This window comes from Lepus europaeus, chromosome 20 (assembly GCF_033115175.1).
Source record: "Lepus europaeus isolate LE1 chromosome 20, mLepTim1.pri, whole genome shotgun sequence".
NCBI lineage: Eukaryota > Metazoa > Chordata > Mammalia > Lagomorpha > Leporidae > Lepus > Lepus europaeus.
In genome coordinates this window covers 3,210,340-3,229,961 of record NC_084846.1, presented here as the reverse complement: position 1 = coordinate 3,229,961, position 19,622 = coordinate 3,210,340, and the positions used below count along the sequence as shown (strand labels likewise).

The following is a 19,622-nucleotide window of genomic DNA, read 5'->3' as shown; positions in this document are numbered from 1 at the left end:
GCTGCATCCGGGGCTCCCACGTGGGGGCAGGGGCCACCCGCTGCATCCGGGGCTCCCACGTGGGGGCAGAGACCACAGGCTCCATCCGGGGCTCCCACGTGGGGACAGGGGCCACCCGCTCCATCCGGGGCTCCCACGTGGGGGGCAGGGACCACCCGCTCCATCCGGGGCTCCCACGTGGGGACAGGGGCCACAGGCTCCATCCGGGGCTCCCACGTGGGGACAGGGGCCACCCGCTCCATCCGGGGCTCCCACGTGGGGGGCAGGGACCACCCGCTCCATCCGGGGCTCCCATATGGGGGCAGGGGCCACCCGCTCCATCCGGGGCTCCCACGTGGGGGCAGAGACCACAGGCTCCATCCGGGGCTCCCACGTGGGGGCAGGGGCCACCCGCTCCATCTGGGGCTCCCACGTGGGGGGCAGGGACCACCCGCTCCATCCGGGGCTCCCACGTGGGGGCAGGGGCCACAGGCTCCATCCGGGGCTCCCACGTGGGGACAGGGGCCACAGGCTCCATCCGGGGCTCCCACGTGGGGACAGGGGCCACAGGCTCCATCCGGGGCTCCCACGTGGGGGCAGGGACCACAGGCTCCATCCGGGGCTCCCACGTGGGGACAGGGGCCACCCGCTCCATCCGGGGCTCCCACGTGGGGGGCAGGGACCACCCGCTCCATCCGGGGCTCCCACGTGGGGGCAGAGCCGCTGCTGCCGCCTCCCAGGCTGTGCCCTCACGGGGACATGGGACATCGACGTGGGGACCCACGCCCTGTGTCACCTCGGGCCAACACTGACTTGTTTGAAGGCCGGGTTAGCCAAGTCTTCATCCGCTAGTCCACTCTCCAGGTGGGATGCCGCGGTCACGGGCGGTGGCTTTGCCCGCGGCGCCCACAGCGCTGCCCCCGCCCGGGGGTCTTTGGAACACTCCTCGTGTGCGTGGATCTCAAACTGCCTACGTCCGTCTGCCACACACCCCTGAGGTGGCCTGTCCGCGGCTGCCCTAGGCTTCAGGACTGGACGCTCTGGGGCGGGCTCTCGCCTGCACGCGCTTTCCCTGTCCTGACACCCGGCTCTGCGTGCCGAGGAAGTGCAGGGTGCGCATCAGCGTCACCCAAGCCAGAACCGCGATGTGGGGGCGCGCCGGCCCCCGGGCCTGTGTCCCAGGACTCCCCGGGGCTCGCACACCCGCTCCCTCGCCGCCACCTTGGGCACGTCCTGTGGCGAGGGGTCACTCAAGGTAAAGCGCCCCGGGGGCTGCGCCAGGCCCGGAGGCAGGTGCAGCGACCACGACCCCCCAGGGGCAGCCCGGTGCCCCCAGCGCCGGCTCAGCCCCGTCCCCAGCACGCAGCGGCCCAGCTCCGCCAGCTCACGACCGCCAGCGGTCCCGGCCACGTGGCCACTCGGCCACCCTGCCTAGTGCCTAGCACAGGGCTCTGTCCCCATGGAGGGGCTGATGGCCGCGGGTGTGACCCCTCCCCCCCCCCCGTGGCCCATGGCCCCTCCCCCTGCAGCCGCCACACCCCACACCATGGCCAGGTTCCCAGAGCTGCGTGGCAAGGGGTGCTGGGGACCCCCAGGGCCGCCAGGAAGGGACTCGACACTGCCCGCCCTGGTAGGGCAGGAGGGCCTTGGCACGGCCCCCACTCCCGCCGGACAGCCTGGGGCACTGCTGGTCCCCAAAACCGAGCGACACAAACTCCCAGGACGCTCAGGAACGAACGCGCCCCGACCCAGCCTGCTCCCGGGCCAGGGTCTGCGCCCCCACCTCCGAGAGCCAAGCCCACCCAGGCCCCGCCCGCCGGCGCAGGGGCGGCCCCAGGTGGGCTCCCAGGGTGGGGAACACGGTGCCCCGGGCCATCAGCGGGTCAGGGGCATGTGCAAAGTCCTTTATTGGGCCAGCCGGGTGCGGCCAGCTGCCTCGGCCGCTCACTGCTTGGTGCGCTCCCGCAGGTACGCCCAGCCTTCCCTGGAGTACTCGCGGGCCTTGGCCGGAGCCGCAGACAGAGCCGCCATCACCGTGAGGATGCCTGCGGGGGAGGCGGGGCCGGGCACCAGGCTTTGGAGACCAGCGGGGAAACTGAGGCACGGCCCAGCCGCCCCTCCCCCCTCGCCCCGAGATCCACAGTGCAGGAAGAGGGGTGGTCCCCAGGGGCGGGGCGCGCACCTACCTTTATCCCAGGTCTCACGGATGGGAAAGTTAATCTTTGGAGGAGCCGGCAGCTGCGGGAAGGGGCACAGGTGCAGGTGAGCAGGGGAGGGCGCCCCAGCCCCGCCCGCGGCCCGGCCGGAGTGGGGGGGGGGGGCGCGGCCGAGTACCTGGGGCACCTGCAGGCCCGTCTGCTGGCACACGTACTGGCTGAGCTGGTACACGGCCGGCGGCACCACCTCCTCGGCCTTGCGCAGCGCCGCCTCACCCCTGTCGCTGGGCCCCAGCAGGTCCTGGTCGTACACCAGGTAGACGGCGCCCCCGGCCACGCTGCCCTTCAGGAGGAACCTGCGGCGCGGGAGGAGGGGGCACTCAGGGCGGGACTGCCCGCCCGGCCCCACAGCACAGAGCAGGGGCCGCGGGCACCCTGGCCTCCCGGGGGCGCTCAGGGCGGGACCCCCCGCCCGGCCCCACGGCACAGAGCAGGGGCAGCGGGCACCCTGGCCTCCCGGGGGCGCTCAGGGCGGGACCCCCCGCCCGGCCCCACGGCACAGAGCAGGGGCAGCGGGCACCCTGGCCTCCCGGGGGCGCTCAGGGCGGGACCGCCCGCCCGGCCCCAGGCACAGAGCAGGGGCAGCGGGCACCCTGGCCTCCCGGGGGCGCTCAGGGCGGGACTGCCCGCCCGGCCCCAGGCACAGAGCAGGGGCAGCGGGCACCCTGGCCTCCCGGGGGCGCTCAGGGCGGGACTGCCCGACCGGCCCCAGGCACAGAGCAGGGGCAGCGGGCACCCTGGCCTCCCGGGGGCGCTCAGGGCGGGACCCCCCGACCGGCCCCACGGCACAGAGCAGGGGCAGCGGGCACCCTGGCCTCCCGGGGGGCGCCAATGCGGGACCCCCCGCCCGGCCCCACGGCACAGAGCAGGGGCCGCGGGCACCCTGGCCTCCCGGGGGCGCTCAGGGCGGGACTGCCCGCCCGGCCCCAGGCACAGAGCAGGGGCAGCGGGCACCCTGGCCTCCCGGGGGCGCCAATGCGGGACCCCCCGCCCGGCCCCACGGCACAGAGCAGGGGCAGCGGGCACCCTGGCCTCCCGGGGGCGCTCAGGGCGGGACCCCCCGCCCGGCCCCACGGCACAGAGCAGGGGCAGCGGGCACCCTGGCCTCCCGGGGGGCGCCGATGCGGGACTCCCCGCCCGGCCCCACGGCACAGAGCAGGGGCAGCGGGCACCCTGGCCTCCCGGGGGGCGCCGATGCGGGACCCCCCGCCCGGCCCCACGGCACAGAGCAGGGGCAGCGGGCACCCTGGCCTCCCGGGGGGCGCCGATGCGGGACCCCCCGCCCGGCCCCACGGCACAGAGCAGGGGCAGCGGGCACCCTGGCCTCCCGGGGGCGCTCAGGGCGGGACCCCCCCGCCCGGCCCCACGGCACAGAGCAGGGGCAGTGGGCACCATGGCCTCCCGGGGGGCGCTCAGGGCGGGACCCCCCGCCCGGCCCCACGGCACACAGGCGGCGGGAAGGGGGCGACCCGCGACGCCCGGGAGCCTCTGGCCAGTCTGCGCTCCTATCTGAGCGGGAGGCAGACCACCGCGAGCCAACCGCACGTGCGGAGTGGGGGTCCTGACGGGGACCCCGCCCGGCCGCCCCACGAACCTCATCAGCGACCACACTCGGGCCACCATGGTCGCTCGGCTCCGCGCAAGGACACCACACTGCCCGCTGCTTCCGCTGGCGGCGCCGCAGAGGACGCCGGGACCTGTAGTCTTTCCTGTCAGCCGCAAAGGCCTCCGGGAGTCGAAGTCCAGTTAAAGCCTCTGAGACTCTGGAGAAGGGCTAGCGAGGGCCCTACGGCCAGAGAGGCTTCTGGGAAATGTAAGCTGTGTGGGTGACCCGGGCGCCGCAAGGCCGTCTGGGAAGTGTAGTCGGTACCGCCCCGTGAACTCGCTGGGCCGCGAAGCCTCCTGGGAAATGTAGTCCGGTCCTACCCCGGCGGCCGTGCGTGGAAAGAGGCGTAGGGGGTCTGGAGTGAAGCCTAAGGGTGACCAAGAAGGGGTCGGCGGCGAGGTCAGCCGCGCCCGCGCGGGAGACGGAAGACTTCGACTTGGGAGCCCGCGCCGAGACGGTGGTTGTCCCGGCAACGCCAGGGCGGGATTGTGGGCGAGAGGCGGGCCCTCGGTCACGTGATCGCGCGCGGTTCGGAACTTCCGCCCCGGGGGCGGGGCCACGGCGCGGGAGGCCGGGAGTTGGGCGGGCGGAGGCCGTTGCCGGGCAACGGAGGGCGCGGAGTCCTGGAGGCCCGGCCCCTCCCCCCGAGGAGGTGGGTTTGGCGTCACGTGACTCGGGTCCTACGGGAGGGGGCGCGGTCGGGGGCCCGGCCGCACTGGGCTGGGAAGGGAGACCCTCAGGGCGTTGGCGTGACTCCCAGGCCAGGACCCCAGCCTCGCCGGACAGTGGGGGAAACTGAGGCCCGAGTGGGTGAGTGCGCGGCTGGGGGCGCGCGGTGGGCCCCCATTGTCCAGGGGGAAAGCGCCGGCCCCCCCACTCCTCCCTCATCCCCGCTGGCCATGAGCCCTCCTGTCCACTGTCGGTCCGCCCATCTCTGTCCATCTCACACCGCCCCCTCTGCCTGGCTGCTGGGGGCGGGGCGGGGGCTGGGAAGAGGCCCCTGCCGAGGGGCTTCGTGCGCTGACCTGGGCCTGGGGAGGGGTCGGCCTGACCGGAAGCTGAGGAGTACCTGCCGCTGAGAGCGGACAGGTGCAGCGACAGGTGGGCGGGGCCAGGCCATTGGCGCCCCCGCCCCAGGTCCAGCAGGAGGCGGGGTCCGGAGTCTGCGCGGGAGAAGAGGGTCGGGGTCCCCGTGGGGGCGTTGCTGAGACCTGGGGGCCGTGCGTGGTGGGCGACAGCGTGGGAGGAGGCGAGGCCGTTCACCTGGGCCTCCACACCGGGGACGTGGGGCACACTGGGGCCTGGGAGAAGCAGGTTGGGGTCGGCCGCTGAGCGCGGTTTCGGGACTCGGGCCTGGATCTGGAGATTGGAGACTTGGGGGACCCCCCCCATCCGCCCTGCGCCCCCTGGGCCGCCTCTGCCTTGGGCATCTTTGAGCTCCTGTCTGCCCGTGGCTTCCTTGGACAGACCCGCCCCCCAGGCGTGATGGGCCGGTGCCTGCTCGGGCAGACTCCCCTAAGAACCTGGGCTGTTTCTCCCCTTCTTGTTTCACTAGGGGTGTGTGTGTTATTTAATTATTTATACAACGCATTTGAAAGCTTGAGCGACAGGGCAGGGTGCGGAGCTGGGAAGGCGTCGCTGCCAGCCCCTGGCTCGCTCCCCAAACCTCCCCACCATAAAGGCTGGGCCAGGCGGAAGGAGCCCACTCCGGGGGCTCCCAGGCGGGTGGCTGGCTCTGAGGGTGCGCGTGAGCAGGGGGCTGGAATGGAGAGCAGGCCATGGGCCGGAGGCCAGGCTGCACCTGCCCGGGATGAAGTCAGGAGTTCTCGCGGCAGGGAGAGGGCCAGGTGATCGGTGCCGGGCAGCGGCAGGTGTGGTCCGAAAGGTGGTGGAGGGAGGGCTCGGTGGTCCGGGTGGGTGACCGTGGGGGCGGCGAGACAGCAGGTGGGGGAACCCGTGTGGCCGTGGGCGGGCTGGACCTCCACCGTGTCTCCTGTTCCAGGCCCGGGGCGGGGCCATGAAGGTGTTGCTGCTCACGGGGCTGGGGGCCCTGTTCTTTACCTACTACTGGGATGACCACTTCGACCCAGGTGGGTACCTCCGGGTGGAGGAGGCGGGGCCCGGGCCGCCCACCCCAAGGCTGACCACTCCCGCCCACTGCCAGCCAGCCTCCAAGGAGCCCGGGTGCTGCTGACCGGGGCCAGCGCAGGCGTCGGTGAGGAGTTGGCCTATCACTACGCGCGTCTGGGCTCCCACCTGGTGCTCACTGCCCATACTGAGGCCCTGCTGCAGAAGGTCAGTCACCCCAGGGCCCGCGGGGTGGGGGCGGGGGGGCGCCGAAGCCCGGCCATGCCCTGTGTGACCTCGGGCAAGCGCTTGGCTCTCGAGGACAAACCTTGCATGCCCGAGAGGGGCCAGCAGATGTCTGAAAAATCAAAAACCCCCATCTGGCTCCTGGCCTGCCAGTTCCCAAACCCAAACCTGTGGGGAGGGGGCTTCAGGCTGGGGCCTTCACGTGGCCGGCAGGCAGAGGGGCCATCGGGGAGGAGAGGCCCACGGACAGCTCTGCCCCCCCCCCCCAGGTGGTGGGGAACTGCCGGAAACTGGGCGCCGCCAAGATCTTCTACATTGCCGCGGACATGGCCTCCCCGCAGGCGCCCGGGCAGGTGGTGCAGTTTGCGCTGGACAAGCTGGGTGAGGGGCGGGGCCTTGGCCTTAGGGGTCTGCGGTTGGGGAGGGGGTGTGGAGGTAGCGAGTAAGAGGCGGAGATGTTTGGGCTCCTGGGAGTGTGGTCAGGGGGCGGGACGCGGGACGGGGGTGGGGGGCACACTGGATGGGGAAGAAACCTTGAGGGGTCCAGGCGGTAAAGCTGGCGGGGGAGCCGGGTCTCTTGGGTCTCCGGAACGGGGTCTCTGGGGAAGAGACACCTGCAGGGCTCCCCAGGGCGGGCCTCAGGGGTTGGCCCCGGCCTGACCGGCCTTTCTGGGCCAGGCGGGCTGGACTACCTCGTGCTGAACCACTTCGGCGGCGCCCCGGTCGGCACGCGGGCCCGCAGCGCCCAGGCAACGCGGTGGCTTCTGCAGGTGCAGCGCGCCCCGCCCTCCGATCGTGGCCACGCCCCTCAGCCTATCTCGGCCCTGGCTCCGCCCTGGAGGGCGGGCCCTCGTGGCTCCAGCTTCGAACCACGCCCCCTATGCCTCAAAGCCCCTCCCCTCCCGCCCCGCCCCCCGCCCGGGCCCCAGGCTCCGCCGGATGACCCGCGGCCGCCACCTGCAGGTGAACCTGCTGAGCTACGTGCAGCTGACTTCGCTGGCGCTGCCCAGCCTGACCGACAGCCAGGGCTCGCTGGTGGTGGTGTCCTCGTTGCTCGGTGCGTGGCCGCAGCCCCGGCTCTCGGGCAGGGCGCGGGGAGGGCCCTAGCCGGCCGCAGCCGCTCAGCGCCGCCCTCCCGCGCCCCCAGGCCGCGTGCCCTCCTCCTTCTCCGCCCCCTACTCGGCGGCCAAGTTCGCCCTGGACGGCTTCTTCGGCTCCCTGCGGCGGGAGCTGGGCGTGCAGGACGTGAACGTGGCCATCACCGTGTGCGTCCTGGGCCTCCGGGACCGCGCCTCGGCCGCCGAGGGCGTCAGGTGAGGTCCCCCGCGGGAGCGGGGGGCGGGGCCGGGGGCGCTGCGCGGGCCGTCCGGCCCCCGCCGCAGCCCCCACCGCGCTCTCCCGTCCCCCAGGGGCGTCACGAGGGCCAAGGCGGCCCCGGGCCCCAAGGCGGCCCTGGCCGTGATCCGCGGCGGCGCCACGCGAGCGCCCGGCGTCTTCTACCCGTGGCGCCTGCACCTGCTGGGCCTGCTGCGGGCCTGGCTGCCGCGCCCGCGGGCCTGGTTCATCCGCCAGGAGCTCAACGTCTCGGCCGCCGCTGCCGCCTGAGCCCCGGGGCCGCCTCTGGGGAGGTGGCCGCAGCCCACGAGACTGTCGTCCAAGGCAGAGACGCCCGCGAACGGCCGGGGCTCCGAGCGTGGGAGTGCCAGGCGCGCACACTGGTGTCCCCGTGTGTGCAGAGGAGAGAACGAGGGCTCGGGGCGGCGAGGGGGCCCGCCCCAGGCCCCCCGCCCCCACTGGAGCCCTCTCTGGGGCTCCTCAGCGGCCCACCCCACGGGGGAGGGGGTCCGTGTTCTGGGCTGGACGCAGCCCCCGGGTTCATAATAAAAGCCAGTTCCTTGGCGTCCGTGTTGGATTCCTTCCCTGCTGGCGCCGGGAGGCGGGAGAGGTGGCTTCTGCGGCTGGGGCAGGTGGGGGCACGCAGGCCGCGGCGTGGGACTCGCTGGGTAAAAGGCAGGGCGGGGGCGGTGAGGCAAAGGCGCTTTAATCCACTTCATTTGTAAAGCAGAGAGAGAGCGCGCGCGCGCGCGCGGGAGAGCGCCTTCTGCTGGTTCACTGCCCGCAGCCGCAGGGCTGGGCCAGGAGGCGGGAGCTCCGTCCAGCCCCACCCCCGCCCCGGGTGGGGCAGGGACCCAGGTCCTTGAGCCATCAGCTGCTGCCTCCGGGGGCACACACGCCAGCCATCCTGCCTGCCCGGGGGCACACACGCCAGCAGAGAGCCAGGTCGGAAGCGGAGGAGCCGGGCTGGAACCTGGGCTCTCCTCCATGGCGTGTGGGCGTCCCTCCCAAGTCTTAGCCGCCCCCAGCCCAAGGGTCTGGGCCTCAGTCCTGGCACAGGGCAGGCTACGCCCTCGACTTCCAGGGCCCAGGGCATCTTTTCTGTTGAAGAAAAGATTTGTCTGTTTGAAAGGCAGAACTACAGAGTGGGGGAGCGAGGTCTTCCATCCGCTGGTTCACTCCCCAGATGGCTGCAACGGCCGGAGCTGGGCTGATCCGAAGCCAGGAGCTTCTTCCGGAGCTCCCACGCGGGTACAGGTGGCCAAGGACTTGGACCATTCTCCACTGCTTTCCCAGGCCACAGCAGAGAGCTGGATCAGAAGTGGAGTAGCTGGGACTCGAACCGGCGCCCACGTGGGATGCCAGCGCTGCAGGTGCAGGTCTCACCCGATAACGCCACAGCGCCAGCCCCAACCCCAGGCTCGGTGCCACTGCTCCCCGTTCTGCAGGCCACGACAGAGCTTAGGGGACATCGACGGCGGGAGCTGGGATGCCGACACCGCTCCCTTTCTCCGGGAGGGCAGGTGTGGGCTGTGTCCGCACACCAGCTGTGACCGCGGTCGGTGAATTGAAAGCCGACACTCCCTCTTCCAGGGCTCATACGGAGAGAGAGCAGCCGTCAGCTGTTAGAGTGCTGGCTGCCATGTGAGTGCCCATCCCTGCACCGCCTAAAGCCACCAGGGGGCAGTACAACCCCCTTCCTCAGACGGCCCAAGAGTGAGCCCCCCATAGGAGGATGAAAATCCTCCTGTTCGTGTTAGTTTTATTTTGTGCCCAAACAGCTCGGCATTGCTTCCATCCTTATCCGCCGATGGACGCATTGAGGTTCTGGGAGGCGAAGTCAGTGGCGCAGAGTCGGCCAACAAACGGCCGATGTGGGATTCGAACTGTTAACGCACCAGCAGGGGGCGGAGCCTCAGTGACAGCCCCGCCCTCCAAATGCCAGTCTCGGGCGCGCTGGAGTCATGCGCATGCTCAGTGTCCCTGCCAGGGACTCCTCCAGCCGCCAGGGGGAGCGCGCGCCGCCCTCGCCGCTCTATCCCGCAAGTGGCGGTGTGGCTAGGTATCCCAGAGTTCCGCGCGGCGCCGCTCCTTCCGCCCCGGCCGCCATTGGAAAGCTGCAGGTGAGTTGGTTCTCTCGGCGCTAAGATCCTTCGGCATCCGGAGTTCTGGGCTCTGCGCGCGGGTCGGAAGGCGGCCGGGAGCGGCGGGAGCGGCCGGCAGAGTCGGGGCGTGCTGCCCTGAGCGGCGGCGGGGCCCGAGCTGGGACTCACTCCGACTCTCTTCCCCCTGCAGCCATGGCCCTGCGCTACCCCATGGCCGTGGGCCTCAACAAAGGCCACAAGGTGACCAAGAACGTGAGCAAGCCGAGGCACAGCCGCCGGCGCGGGGTGAGTGCGGGCCGCCGGGCCGGGGCGGCGCGGACACCGAGGGGTCGGGGGCCGGGGCGGGCCGCGCCGCCGGGGGCCTTGGGTGATGCGCAGGACGAGGCCGCGGGTGCCGGGTCTCGGGGTCAGTGGCCGGCCCGGTGGGGGGGCGGGGCCCCGATCTCCGTCCCGCGGGCCTGGAGCGGCGGGCGGGAGGTGGTCCCAGTGTGCGGGGTCCTGGCCGCGAACAGCCCGCCTCGGCCCCGCGCTGGTCGCTCCCCGGCCCGCGCCCCTGACGCCGCCCGCCCCCCCAGCGCCTCACCAAGCACACCAAGTTCGTGCGGGACATGATCCGGGAGGTGTGCGGCTTCGCCCCCTACGAGCGCCGCGCCATGGAGCTGCTCAAGGTCTCCAAGGACAAGCGGGCGCTCAAGTTCATCAAGAAGAGGGTAGGTGGCCGCGGGGCGGGCAGGGGGACCCCGCATCCACTGGCGGCGGCGGCTGACGACCCGCTCTGACCCGCAGGTGGGCACCCACATCCGCGCCAAGAGGAAGCGCGAGGAGCTGAGCAGCGTGCTGGCCGCCATGCGGAAGGCGGCCGCCAAGAAGGACTGAGCCCCCCCCACCCCCCGCGCCCCCCAATAAACGAGGCCCGCGGAGCCCCCGTGTCTGCGTCTTCGTGGGGGCAGGGAGGCGGGCAGGCGCGGTACTGGAAACGCTCTTTATTTAGTGTGATTAAATAGCTCACGGCCACAGGCCACACTGATTCGTCGTAAGCCGAGCCCGGTGGCTCGCCGGCCCGGCCAGGGTCAGGGTCCGCTCCCAGCCCACACCGGGCGGCCGCCGTCACCGCGGCTCAGGGAAGGCGATGGCGAAGATGTCGCGGTAGTGCTCGGCGAAGTGCACCTCCAGGCCCTCGGTGATGAAGGGCGCCAGGTCGTGGAAGTCCTTCCTGTTCTCGGCCGGCAGCACCACGCACGTCACGCCGGCCCGCTTGGCCTGGGGGCGGGAGGAGGGGGCTGCTGCAGGGCCTCCGCTCGCTCTGGGGCGCCCGGCCCCGCCGCCCCCTCCCCGGCGCTCACCGCGATCGTCTTCTCCTTGATGCCGCCCACCGGCAGGATCTTGCCGGTGAGGGAGACCTCCCCGGTCATGGCCAGGTTCTGCCGCACGGGCCTCTGCATGGCCAGCGACAGCAGCGCCGTGACGATGGTGCAGCCGGCGCTCGGGCCGTCCTTGGGGGTGGCGCCCTGCGGGGAGACGCGGGTTGGCAGGCTGCGGGCGGCCGGGGGTGCAGGGGCGCGGCGCGGGGCGGCCTCACCTCGGGCACGTGCAGGTGGATGTGCGAGGTCACCAGGCAGCGGTTGGCCGGGTCGCGCTGCATCAGGAAGGCCCTGGCGAAGGTGTAGGCGATGCTGGCGCTCTCCCGCATCACCTCCCCCAGCTGCCCCGTCACCTCCAGGCTGCCGTCCTTGTCCCCCTTGCCCTCCGGCTCGGGCGGCCGTCTCAGTGACGTCTCCACAAACAGCGTGGAGCCCCCTGGGAGAGGCCGGGAGCCCGTGAGCCGCTGCCCACGGCATGAGCCCGAGCCCCCACCCACCCCCTGGCCACCCCGCGCTCACCCATGGCCGTCCAGGCCAGGCCCATGACCACGCCGGGCGGCGTCACGTCGTACATGCGGTCCACCGTGAACACGGGCTTCCCCACGAAGTCCTGCAGGTTCTCGGGCGTCACCTCCACGAAGTCGGCCTCGCCACTCACGATCTTGTAGGCTGACTTGCGCAGCACCTGGGGCAGGGGGAGCAGTGGGGCGGGCCGGGGGCCATGTAGGGGGCCGTGCAGCGGGGTGGGGGGCAGGGGGAGCAGTGGGGGCGGGCCGGGGGCCATGTAGGGGGCCGTGCAGCGGGGTGGGGGGCAGGGGGAGCAGTGGGGGCGGGCCGGGGGCCATGTAGGGGGCCGTGCAGCGGGGTGGGGGGCAGGGGGAGCAGTGGGGGCGGGCCGGGGGTCATGTAGGGGGCCGTGCAGCGGGGTGGGGGGCAGGGGGAGCAGTGGGGGCGGGCCGGGGGCCATGTAGGGGGCCGTGCAGCGGGGTGGGGGGCAGGCCCGGGCGAGCAGGGGCTGGCGGGCGGGCGCTCACCTTCTCCACCTGCTTCTGCAGGTTGCGGACGCCGCTCTCACGGCAGTACTGCCTGATGAGCAGCGTCAGCACGTCCGAGGACAGCTTGGCCTTGCTCTCGTCCAGGCCACAGAGGGCGCGGGCCTGCGGCACCAGGTACCGCTGTGGGGGGGACACGCGTGAGCAGCCGGGGCGTCGGGACTGGGAGGGGAGGCGCCATGGCCTCGGGTGCCCTGTCATGGACCCCAGCCTGGCTCCCTGGGACTTGACCGAGGGGCTGCTGGCCGGTCGTAGGGCCACTGCTATGGAGACGAGAGGGGGACAGTCAGAGGCCACCACTGCCACGTGGTCCTGCTGACGGGGGACACTGGGGTCACACCCTGTTCCTCAGCCTGTCCAGGGCGCCCAGCAGCCCCTGCGGCGCCCACCTCGGCGATGGCCAGCTTCTCCTGTGCCACGTAGCCTGACACGTTGATCATCTCCATGCGGTCCCGCAGCGGCTCGGGGATGGTCTCCGTGATGTTGGCCGTGCAGATGAACAGCACCTGGGCACAGGCAGGCGGCTAGGAGCGGGGCCGGCCGCCCCCCTTCCCGTGGGCCCTGGGGGCCGGGCGCCAGGCGGTCACCTTGGACAGGTCCACGGGCACGTCCAGGTAGTGGTCCAGGAAGTTGGCGTTCTGCTCCGGGTCCAGCAGCTCCAGCAGCGCCGATGACGGGTCCCCCTGGTAGCCCCGGCCAATCTTGTCCACCTGGGGGAAGGACGCGGGTGCCGTCAGCGCCAGGCACGCCCGGGAAGGGGCCGGCCCCCGCCCTGGAGCCGGGCCGGGCCGGCGCACCTCGTCGATGAGGATCAGCGGGTTCTCCGTCTTGGTCTTCTTCAGGCACTGGATGATCTTGCCGGGCATGGCCCCCACGTAGGTCCGCCTGCAGGGTGGCACGGGGGTCACGGACCACCTGGGGAGCCCCCCACGTCCATCCCACCTGAGGCCCAGCCAAAATGGAAGGATGCGTTCCCCTCCACCACACAACACTGGGAGGGGGAGGGCAGGCCGGGACCCTGGCCACACTCCGCAGCGCCACCTGCCCTGCCATCCAAGTCGCCTGTGCGCAGGCCCAGTGGCCCCCGAGCCAAACAAGGCTGGAGTCACGAGTCAGGGCCAGCTGTGGGGGCGACGGCCTCGTAGGGACGTGCGCGTCCCGTGTGCCGCAGTGCCTGGGACCGCATCCCCTGGGAAAGCCCCTTGTGACCCGCCTGGGAGCCCGGATGGCGCTCTCGGCGCCTGGCTCCAGCCTCCCCCAGCGCTGGTGTTGTGGGTGTCTGGGGAGTGAAGCGGCCATGGCTCATGGAGAGGGAGCGCCTCTGGGGTCTGAAGAACAGTGGGCACAGCACGTGCAGAGGCCCTCCCGCCGCTGCGCCCCCCTGCTCAGAGGCCCCGAGCCAGCTGACCCCACCTGCCTGGGGCTCCCCTCAAGGGTCAGGGCTGTGCGGCCGCGGCCTGGCTCTGGGATTGCAGACCCGGATCTTTACCCGGCGTGCAGGTAGAACCGGGCCACGGCCACTGTTCAGACGCCGCCGTCCGGGGCTGGCACCGTGTGGCAGGGGAAGCCGCTGCCTGGGATGCCCGCAGCCCAGAGCCGAGCCCCGGCTGCTCGGCTCCCAGTCCAGCTTCCTGGGTTAGAAGCCACCCACGGAGGAGGCCCGGATGTAGCTCCTGGCTCTGGCTACTGCAGGCATTTGGGAAGTGAGCCAGTGGATGGAAGAGCTCCCTCTTCCTTTTAAATAAATACGTGGATAAAGCTTCAGAAACGACCGAAAAACTACTGTGGTGGATTCAGCGAGGTGTGGGCCCAGGAGGAAGCCCTGCTCCCTGGGAGGCTGACCCCGACCTGGGCCACGTTTGGGGGCGGCGAGCTGCCAGTGGGTCCCAGTGCCAGACGAGGGCCCACCTGTGCCCCTTGATCTCGGCCACGTCCGTCATGCCCCCCACGCTGAAGCGGAAGTACTCGCGGTTGAGGGCGCGGGCGATGGAGCGGGCGATGCTGGTCTTGCCCACGCCGGGCGGGCCGTGAAAGCAGAGGATCTTGCCCTGGGTGGAGCCGCGGAGCTGGCTCACCGCGATGAACTCCTGCGGGCACGGCGGCTCAGTGAGGCCCCGCCCCCGCGGCCCCCGCCCTGCCCCTCAGGCCCCGCCCCTCACCAGGATGCGCTTCTTGACGTCGTCCATGCCGTAGTGGTCCTCCTCCAGCACGGCCCGCGCCCGCGCCAGGTCCAGGTTCTCGTCGCTCTGCTTGCCCCACGGGATGGACGTGAGCCAGTCCAGGTAGTTGCGCGTGACGCTGCCGGAGCACACGGCAGGCGCTGAGCCCGCGGGGCCCCGGGGGACGCCCGCCCCGGGAGCCCGGCCCCGGCTCACTTGAACTCCGAGGAGTGGTTGTCCAGCAGGCCCAGCTTGCTCAGCTCCTCGTCCACCACGTCCATCACGTGCTTGGGCACGGCCAGGCGCGCCAGGCGCTCGCGGAAGCGCTCCTCGATGGCGTCCTTGTCCTCCTTCTCCAGGCCCAGCTCCTTCTTGATGATCTTCAGCTGCTCCTGCAGCAGGTACCTGCGGTGCGTCTGCTTGATCTTCTCCTCCACCTGCACGGGCGCCGGCTCAGCCAGGGGGCCCCACGCGGGGGCGGGGAGCTGGACCCGAGGTGGGGCAGCTGGGACCGGAACCCCAGGGCGCCCCGACGCCCGCTGCCCCCAGGCGCGCGCTCACCTCGCGCCCCAGGCGCTGCTGCAGCTTGCTGAGCTCGAACTCCTTCTTCAGGAGCGACAGGGCCTTGTACAGCCGCTTGGGGATCTGCCAAGGGGGGGCGGGAGGGCGGCCAGGGGTCAGCCTGTGGGGGAGGGGCTGGGCTTCCCCCCTCCAGAGAACACGGCCCGGCCACTCACGTTGGTCTCCTCCAGCACGTCCTGCAGCTCATGGGACTCGGCGCCCGTGAGCGCGGCGCCCATGTCGCTCAGGTAGATGGGGTTGTCCACCACCCTCTGGCCCGCCTGCATCATCTGCAGCACCGACTCTCTGCGGGCACATGCACCACGGGGCGACGCTGGGGTCTGCTTCCCAGCCCGGCCCCCCAGAGCCCCCCCCACAGCAGTCTGGCCGGCGACGCTGGGGTCCGCTTCCCAGCCCGCCAGCCCCCCGGAGGCCCCCCCCACGGCAGTCTGGCCGGCGACGCTGGGGTCCGCTTCCCAGCCCCCCACAGCAGTCCGGCTGGCGACGCTGGGGTCCGCTTCCCAGCCCGCCGGCCCCCCGGAGCCCCCCCCCCCAACAGCAGCCCCCGCGGAACACCGACCTGTAGAGCGGGTTCAAGGCGATGATGTCCCGGATGGTCTTCACGATTTCAGCGGTCAGGGCCTGGCCGGGGGACGCCATGGTGGGTCATGGCGGCCCCAGAGCCCCCACCAACTCCCTGCCTCTTGGCCCTGGCCAAGGATGACCTTGGAGACCAAGGAGAGAGGCCAGGATCTGTGTCCCGACCGTGAGGCACTGGGAGGGCTTCTCCCTGCCCTCCGGCCCCAGCCCCGGCCGACGCCAGCCTGCTCAGCCTCATCTGGGCTCCCCAGAGACAGAGGGCGGCTCACGTGGGCACCGGGGACATGGCCACAGCCTGCTCCCCTCCTGCCGCCTCTGTGGCTACAGCGAGGCCAGGGGCAGTCCTGGGGGTCAGCGGCCAGTGACCGCGCGCGTGGGCATCGCCCCCTGTGCCAAGCCCCGCGGAAGGAGCTGGAGGCCAGCCCGGCACACACGTGGGCAGGCTGGGCACCCGGGCAGCGTCCCCGGCCGGCTCACCTTCACCTCCTCCGTGACCTGGAAGTCCTCGTGCAGCACGTTCTCCACCTCCACCATGAGCACCTCGCCCGGCCCTGCCGCCGGCTCCACCGCCAGCCCCGCCTGCGGCCGGCCGCCCGGCTCCTCCTCGGCCTCCTTCTTGCCCCGCTTCGGCTTCCGGCGTGCCTTCTGCTTGTTCTCCGGCTCCGCCTCCTCCGGCTCCACCTCCAGCTGCCGGCTGATGTGGACCCTGGGGGCGGAGGAGGCACGGGGGCTGCACTGGGTCCCCGCACCCTGGGGCTCACAGACGTCCTGCGACCACCCTGGTGCTCTCTGCACAGACAAGCAACTGTGAGAGGCTCAACTGTCACAGGCCCTGGCAGTAGGGACTCCGTCTCAGAGCACCCAGGGCTCCATCTTGGGAAGGCTCCCCCCACCATGTGACTGCAGCCTGCGACTCAGTGACGCCACACCGCGTGCCCTCGCAGAGCGGAAACCCCGCGTGACCAGGCAAGCTTAGCGCAGAGAGGCTGCGCCCGGACTAAGGCGGAGATTCTACCTTGTCGGCGCCGGCGCTGTGGCACAGCAGGTGGAAGCCCCAGCCTGCGGCACCAGTTCGCGTCCCGGCTGCTCCACTTCCAACCCAGCTCCCTTCTAACGCGCCTGGGAAAGCGCGGAGGACAGCCCAAGCCCTTGGGCCCCTGCACCTGCGTGGGAGACGCTGAAGCAGCTCTCGGCTCCAGATCAGCGGATGGGAGACCACTCTAACTCTGTCTTTCAAATAGCTAACTCTTAAAAAAAGACAGTAACTTATCTGTGTCCCATACGGTTTAGGTCGAACCTGGACTAACGCCAAGACCGCGAAGGGTGTTGGCTCCCCACGCGCGTTAGGCCGGTGTGCCCCTGGGGCCGTGCACACCCCCCCCCCCGTGGTTTCCGCCTTTATACACCGGCTGCTGGGAGTTCGGGCACCGAGTTCTTTAGGGCAGGAGTCGGTGCCCAGCCCCGCCCCTGGCGGCCTCGCACCTCCTGTGCCCCGTGACGATCATGCGCAGCTTGTCCCCGAGGTCCTGCATCTCGTGGATCTGGGCGAACGTCCCCGTGTGGTAGATGTCGTCCAGGCTCTCAACCACGTCCGACTCATTGCTGGGGGACAGACAGAGAGGCGTGCTGGACACAGGCGCTGACGGGGAGAGACCCGAGCGTTGGCCACACGGGGGCAAGGGTGCCTGGGGCACCGGCACCGATCCCGATCCCGAGCGGAGCCAGGGGACCAGCCGCGGCCGTGCCCTCCGCCCAGCGCGCCCACCGAAGCCGCGGAAGTTCAGGGCGCGGAGCTCGCGCCTGGCCCTGCACGCCCCCGCTGGCGCCGGCTCCTCCCGGGGCAGGGCGGCCCCCAGGCAGGAGGGGAGGTGCTCACTTGTCGTCTCTCTTCAGGAAGACGCCGACGTAGGGCTGCGCCAGGCGCACCTTCCTCCGCAGCAGCTCCACCAATTTCTGGTTTTTCACCTGGGAGACAGCACCCGCTGTGGTCACCGCGCGGCTCCTCCGGGCTGGGCTGACCGGACCCGACCGACCGGGAGCCTCCGTCCGGAAAACAAGGGGGCGGGGCCGCAGAGGCCGGAGCCCCGCCCTCCGGCAGAAATGGGAAAGCGACTAAACATCCAGTTCCAAGACTGCTCTGGGGGCAGAGCGCCTCGCTCTGAGAGCTGAAACCGCTGTGTTCCGGCGCCTCGCTCGGAGGCAGCCCCCGCACTCGCTCTCGCTGCAAGGATTCGCTCACCCCGGGTGCCCAGGGCACCCAGCCCGGCCCACGAGCCACCCCGCCTGCGGCCGCCCCCTCCCCCACACTTGAGGTTCAGGGGGGCTGAGGCGCCCAATCAGGCTCCCCGGTGATGGCAGGGCTGCCTGGCCAGGGACCCCACTTGGAGAACCAGGGTCTCCGGTCTCTCCTGAGCACTCAGCCTGTAGCTGGGGGGCTCCCATGGCTGTGGTCGGCTTTCCGGGGAGAAACACAGCATCTGATGGGGGGTGGGGGGGCGAGCCACTGGGAAGGAACAGGCGCTGTCCATGTCCGCGAGCTCTCTGCCCCTCCCACCCTCCCACCTGCCCGCTATCTACAAAGTAACAATCCCCGCCAGGCGCCAGAGAGCCGTCCACCTGGCCAACACCCGGCTCTTCCTCCGAGCTGGGGGCGAGGGTCAGGGGGCTGCGCGGGGTGGGGCCGAGGTGGTTCCAAGGCCCCAGGGCGGGACGCAGCCAACAGCAGCCAGGGGCTCAACCCCGTCCACGCCCCCTCCTCCCCCGCCCGCAACACCTTTACTCGGCCCATCCTCCAGCTGGGAAGACAGAGGCCCAGGAGGACAGCTTGCTGAGGACGATGGCGCTAGGGGTCCCGAGGCCAGGAGGGTGTGGCTGAGAGGGGCTGCTGTGGGGTCTGCACTAGCGACCCCCCCCCCCGCAGCGAGGTGGAGAGCTGGAGGCGGCTCCCTCGGCGCCCTGCGCACCCCTCCCCCACCAAGGGGTCCTTGCGATTTATTTATAAAGCCGCCCGGAGGGTGGGTGTAGGGCTGACTCACTGTGCGACCTTGCCTAGACAGTTACAGATAAGGAGAGAGAGAGGAGCTTCCCCGGCGCCCCGCGCTCGCCGCTTGCCCCGCCTTGCATCACCCCGCAGGGCAGGGCACACGCACGCCCCCGAGGCCAGCGCCCCGCTGCCCGCCCGCGAGAGAAGTTCCCGCTGACACCCTGGAACGTGGTTACCACTCTCGCCTACCGCCTCGGTCATCCGGCTAGGACCTAAAAGCCAGAGGCGGGCACGGCCGCTTGGTCCCCTACAGTGAACGCCCGGGGCCTAAGCACCGAGAGCCGCTCGCGAGAACACGGAATGCGTTATCGCCGCAGGGGCCGGCGGACCGCTCCGGGAACAGGATCCGAGGGAGCAGGTGCGCTCCTACCGTCCCCACCCCGGGCAGCCCTGACCTCGGCGGGCCCGACTCCGCTCCTCGAACCCAACCCCAAAGCACCCGGCTAAGGTCACCAAGTAACGGAAGAGCCAAGGACTCCAATCCCAGAAACTCAGAAACTTCGTGTCTGAAAGTTTCGAGCCCTGCGGGTGCTGGGGTGCTGGGGGAGATGCCCGGTCCAGCCCGCGGCCCAGGAGCGGGCTCGCAGTACCTCGATGATCTTGATGAACCGCGGAAACACCGGGTTGCGGGTGATGGCGACGAGCGGCAGGTGCGGGAACACGTCCGGGACCGTCATGGGCGTGAGCGCCGTGATGACCGGGCCTTCCCCGCCGCCCACGCTGCCGCCCGAGCCCCCGGCCCCGTCCTCCGAGCCGCCCTCGGAGGCATCCTCGCCGCCCGAGAAGGCGCCGCCGCCGCCGCGGCTGTTCGCCTCCCAGAGCCCCCGCCACTGGCCCACGGCGGCCGGCCCCCGACCCCACAGCGCCCAAGGAGCAGAGGCGTCCCAGGCCCGCCGGCCTCCGGGCAGCCATGCTCCGGCCGCAGTACGGGCCCGCCCCCCGGCAGCGGCCAGCAGCGGCCGCCTCAGTGCCCAGCACCGCGCCGCGCCCCACAGACGCACGTAGCCTGTGCCCGCCGCCATGGCCCGGCCATACTGGCGGCGCGCAGGGCTTGCGTCATTTCCCCTCGCCGGGCTGGAGCGCACGTGACGCCCGGCGCGTGCCTCGGCCCGGAGGGGGCGTGGCCTGAGACCGACCGCCCCCTTGGGGCGTGGCTTTGGAAGAGAGCGGAAACGGGGCGTCGGCGGAGCAGAGGGGCGGGACTTGAGCCTCCTTGGTCCCACCTCTTCCGGCCTCCAAGTTAACCGCGGTTCACATGGGCGGTCGTGGGAAAAGCTGGTGGGAAAAACTGG

General features: G+C 71.6%; 4 protein-coding genes across 5 annotated transcripts; 2 read left to right on the top strand and 2 right to left on the bottom strand.

Annotated features, from left to right (window-relative positions):
• Nucleotides 1-1,869: 1,869 nt before the first annotated feature.
• Nucleotides 1,870-4,231, bottom strand: MICOS13 (mitochondrial contact site and cristae organizing system subunit 13). Its single transcript, XM_062178667.1, has 4 exons — nt 3,790-4,231; nt 2,314-2,491; nt 2,166-2,217; nt 1,870-2,024 (listed from the first exon to the last, which is right to left on the bottom strand). Exons 1-4 carry the CDS (start codon nt 3,816-3,818, stop codon nt 1,924-1,926), a joined length of 360 nt encoding a protein of 119 aa, XP_062034651.1. The 5' UTR covers nt 3,819-4,231; the 3' UTR covers nt 1,870-1,923.
• A 248-nt stretch (nt 4,232-4,479) lies between these two features.
• On the top strand, nt 4,480-9,375 carry HSD11B1L (hydroxysteroid 11-beta dehydrogenase 1 like). 2 transcript variants are annotated; one of them, XM_062178433.1, is made up of 8 exons: nt 4,480-4,611; nt 5,804-5,891; nt 5,966-6,096; nt 6,384-6,495; nt 6,793-6,884; nt 7,078-7,171; nt 7,262-7,427; nt 8,636-9,375. In XM_062178433.1, the coding sequence occupies exons 2-8, from the start codon at nt 5,819-5,821 to the stop codon at nt 8,661-8,663; spliced, it is 696 nt and encodes a 231-aa protein (XP_062034417.1). In that variant the 5' UTR covers nt 4,480-4,611; nt 5,804-5,818; the 3' UTR covers nt 8,664-9,375. The 2 variants fall into 2 exon arrangements, with proteins under 2 accessions (XP_062034417.1, XP_062034416.1); XM_062178432.1 differs by lacking the exon at nt 8,636-9,375 and adding an exon at nt 7,524-7,792.
• Nucleotides 9,376-9,463: 88 nt separating this feature from the next.
• On the top strand, nt 9,464-10,474 carry RPL36 (ribosomal protein L36). Its single transcript, XM_062178586.1, has 4 exons — nt 9,464-9,572; nt 9,745-9,839; nt 10,130-10,264; nt 10,341-10,474. Exons 2-4 carry the CDS (start codon nt 9,747-9,749, stop codon nt 10,428-10,430), a joined length of 318 nt encoding a protein of 105 aa, XP_062034570.1. The 5' UTR covers nt 9,464-9,572; nt 9,745-9,746; the 3' UTR covers nt 10,431-10,474.
• Nucleotides 10,475-10,522: 48 nt separating this feature from the next.
• Nucleotides 10,523-19,354, bottom strand: LONP1 (lon peptidase 1, mitochondrial). Its single transcript, XM_062178585.1, has 18 exons — nt 18,921-19,354; nt 17,164-17,252; nt 16,770-16,889; nt 15,765-15,993; nt 15,268-15,329; nt 14,864-14,993; nt 14,688-14,771; nt 14,343-14,563; nt 14,127-14,265; nt 13,876-14,054; nt 12,765-12,852; nt 12,555-12,677; nt 12,357-12,473; nt 11,950-12,090; nt 11,435-11,600; nt 11,134-11,351; nt 10,898-11,062; nt 10,523-10,814 (listed from the first exon to the last, which is right to left on the bottom strand). The coding sequence occupies exons 1-18, from the start codon at nt 19,350-19,352 to the stop codon at nt 10,662-10,664; spliced, it is 2,856 nt and encodes a 951-aa protein (XP_062034569.1). The 5' UTR covers nt 19,353-19,354; the 3' UTR covers nt 10,523-10,661.
• Between the last annotated feature and the right edge of the window lie 268 nt (nt 19,355-19,622).

Bases quoted from the DNA above. Each gene is read 5' to 3' on its own strand.
- HSD11B1L (XM_062178432.1), top strand. From the start codon at position 5,819: ATGAAGGTGTTGCTGCTCACGGGGCTGGGGGCCCTGTTCTTTACCTAC. The intron at 5,892-5,965 runs GTGGGTACCTCC...GCCCACTGCCAG, and splicing joins GGATGACCACTTCGACCCAG to CCAGCCTCCAAGGAGCCCGG. The intron at 7,172-7,261 runs GTGCGTGGCCGC...CCGCGCCCCCAG, and splicing joins GGTGGTGTCCTCGTTGCTCG to GCCGCGTGCCCTCCTCCTTC.
- RPL36 (XM_062178586.1), top strand. From the start codon at position 9,747: ATGGCCCTGCGCTACCCCATGGCCGTGGGCCTCAACAAAGGCCACAAG. The intron at 9,840-10,129 runs GTGAGTGCGGGC...CCGCCCCCCCAG, and splicing joins GGCACAGCCGCCGGCGCGGG to CGCCTCACCAAGCACACCAA. The intron at 10,265-10,340 runs GTAGGTGGCCGC...TCTGACCCGCAG, and splicing joins TCAAGTTCATCAAGAAGAGG to GTGGGCACCCACATCCGCGC.
- LONP1 (XM_062178585.1), bottom strand. From the start codon at position 19,352: ATGGCGGCGGGCACAGGCTACGTGCGTCTGTGGGGCGCGGCGCGGTGC. The intron at 14,994-15,267 runs GTCGGTGTTCCG...ATGTGCCCGCAG, and splicing joins GCCTTGAACCCGCTCTACAG to AGAGTCGGTGCTGCAGATGA. The intron at 14,055-14,126 runs GTGAGGGGCGGG...CCGTGCCCGCAG, and splicing joins ACGTCAAGAAGCGCATCCTG to GAGTTCATCGCGGTGAGCCA.
- MICOS13 (XM_062178667.1), bottom strand. From the start codon at position 3,818: ATGGTGGCCCGAGTGTGGTCGCTGATGAG. The intron at 2,492-3,789 runs GTTCGTGGGGCG...CCCGCGCCGCAG, and splicing joins CGAGTGTGGTCGCTGATGAG to GTTCCTCCTGAAGGGCAGCG. The intron at 2,025-2,165 runs GTAGGTGCGCGC...CCTCCCCCGCAG, and splicing joins CCGTGAGACCTGGGATAAAG to GCATCCTCACGGTGATGGCG.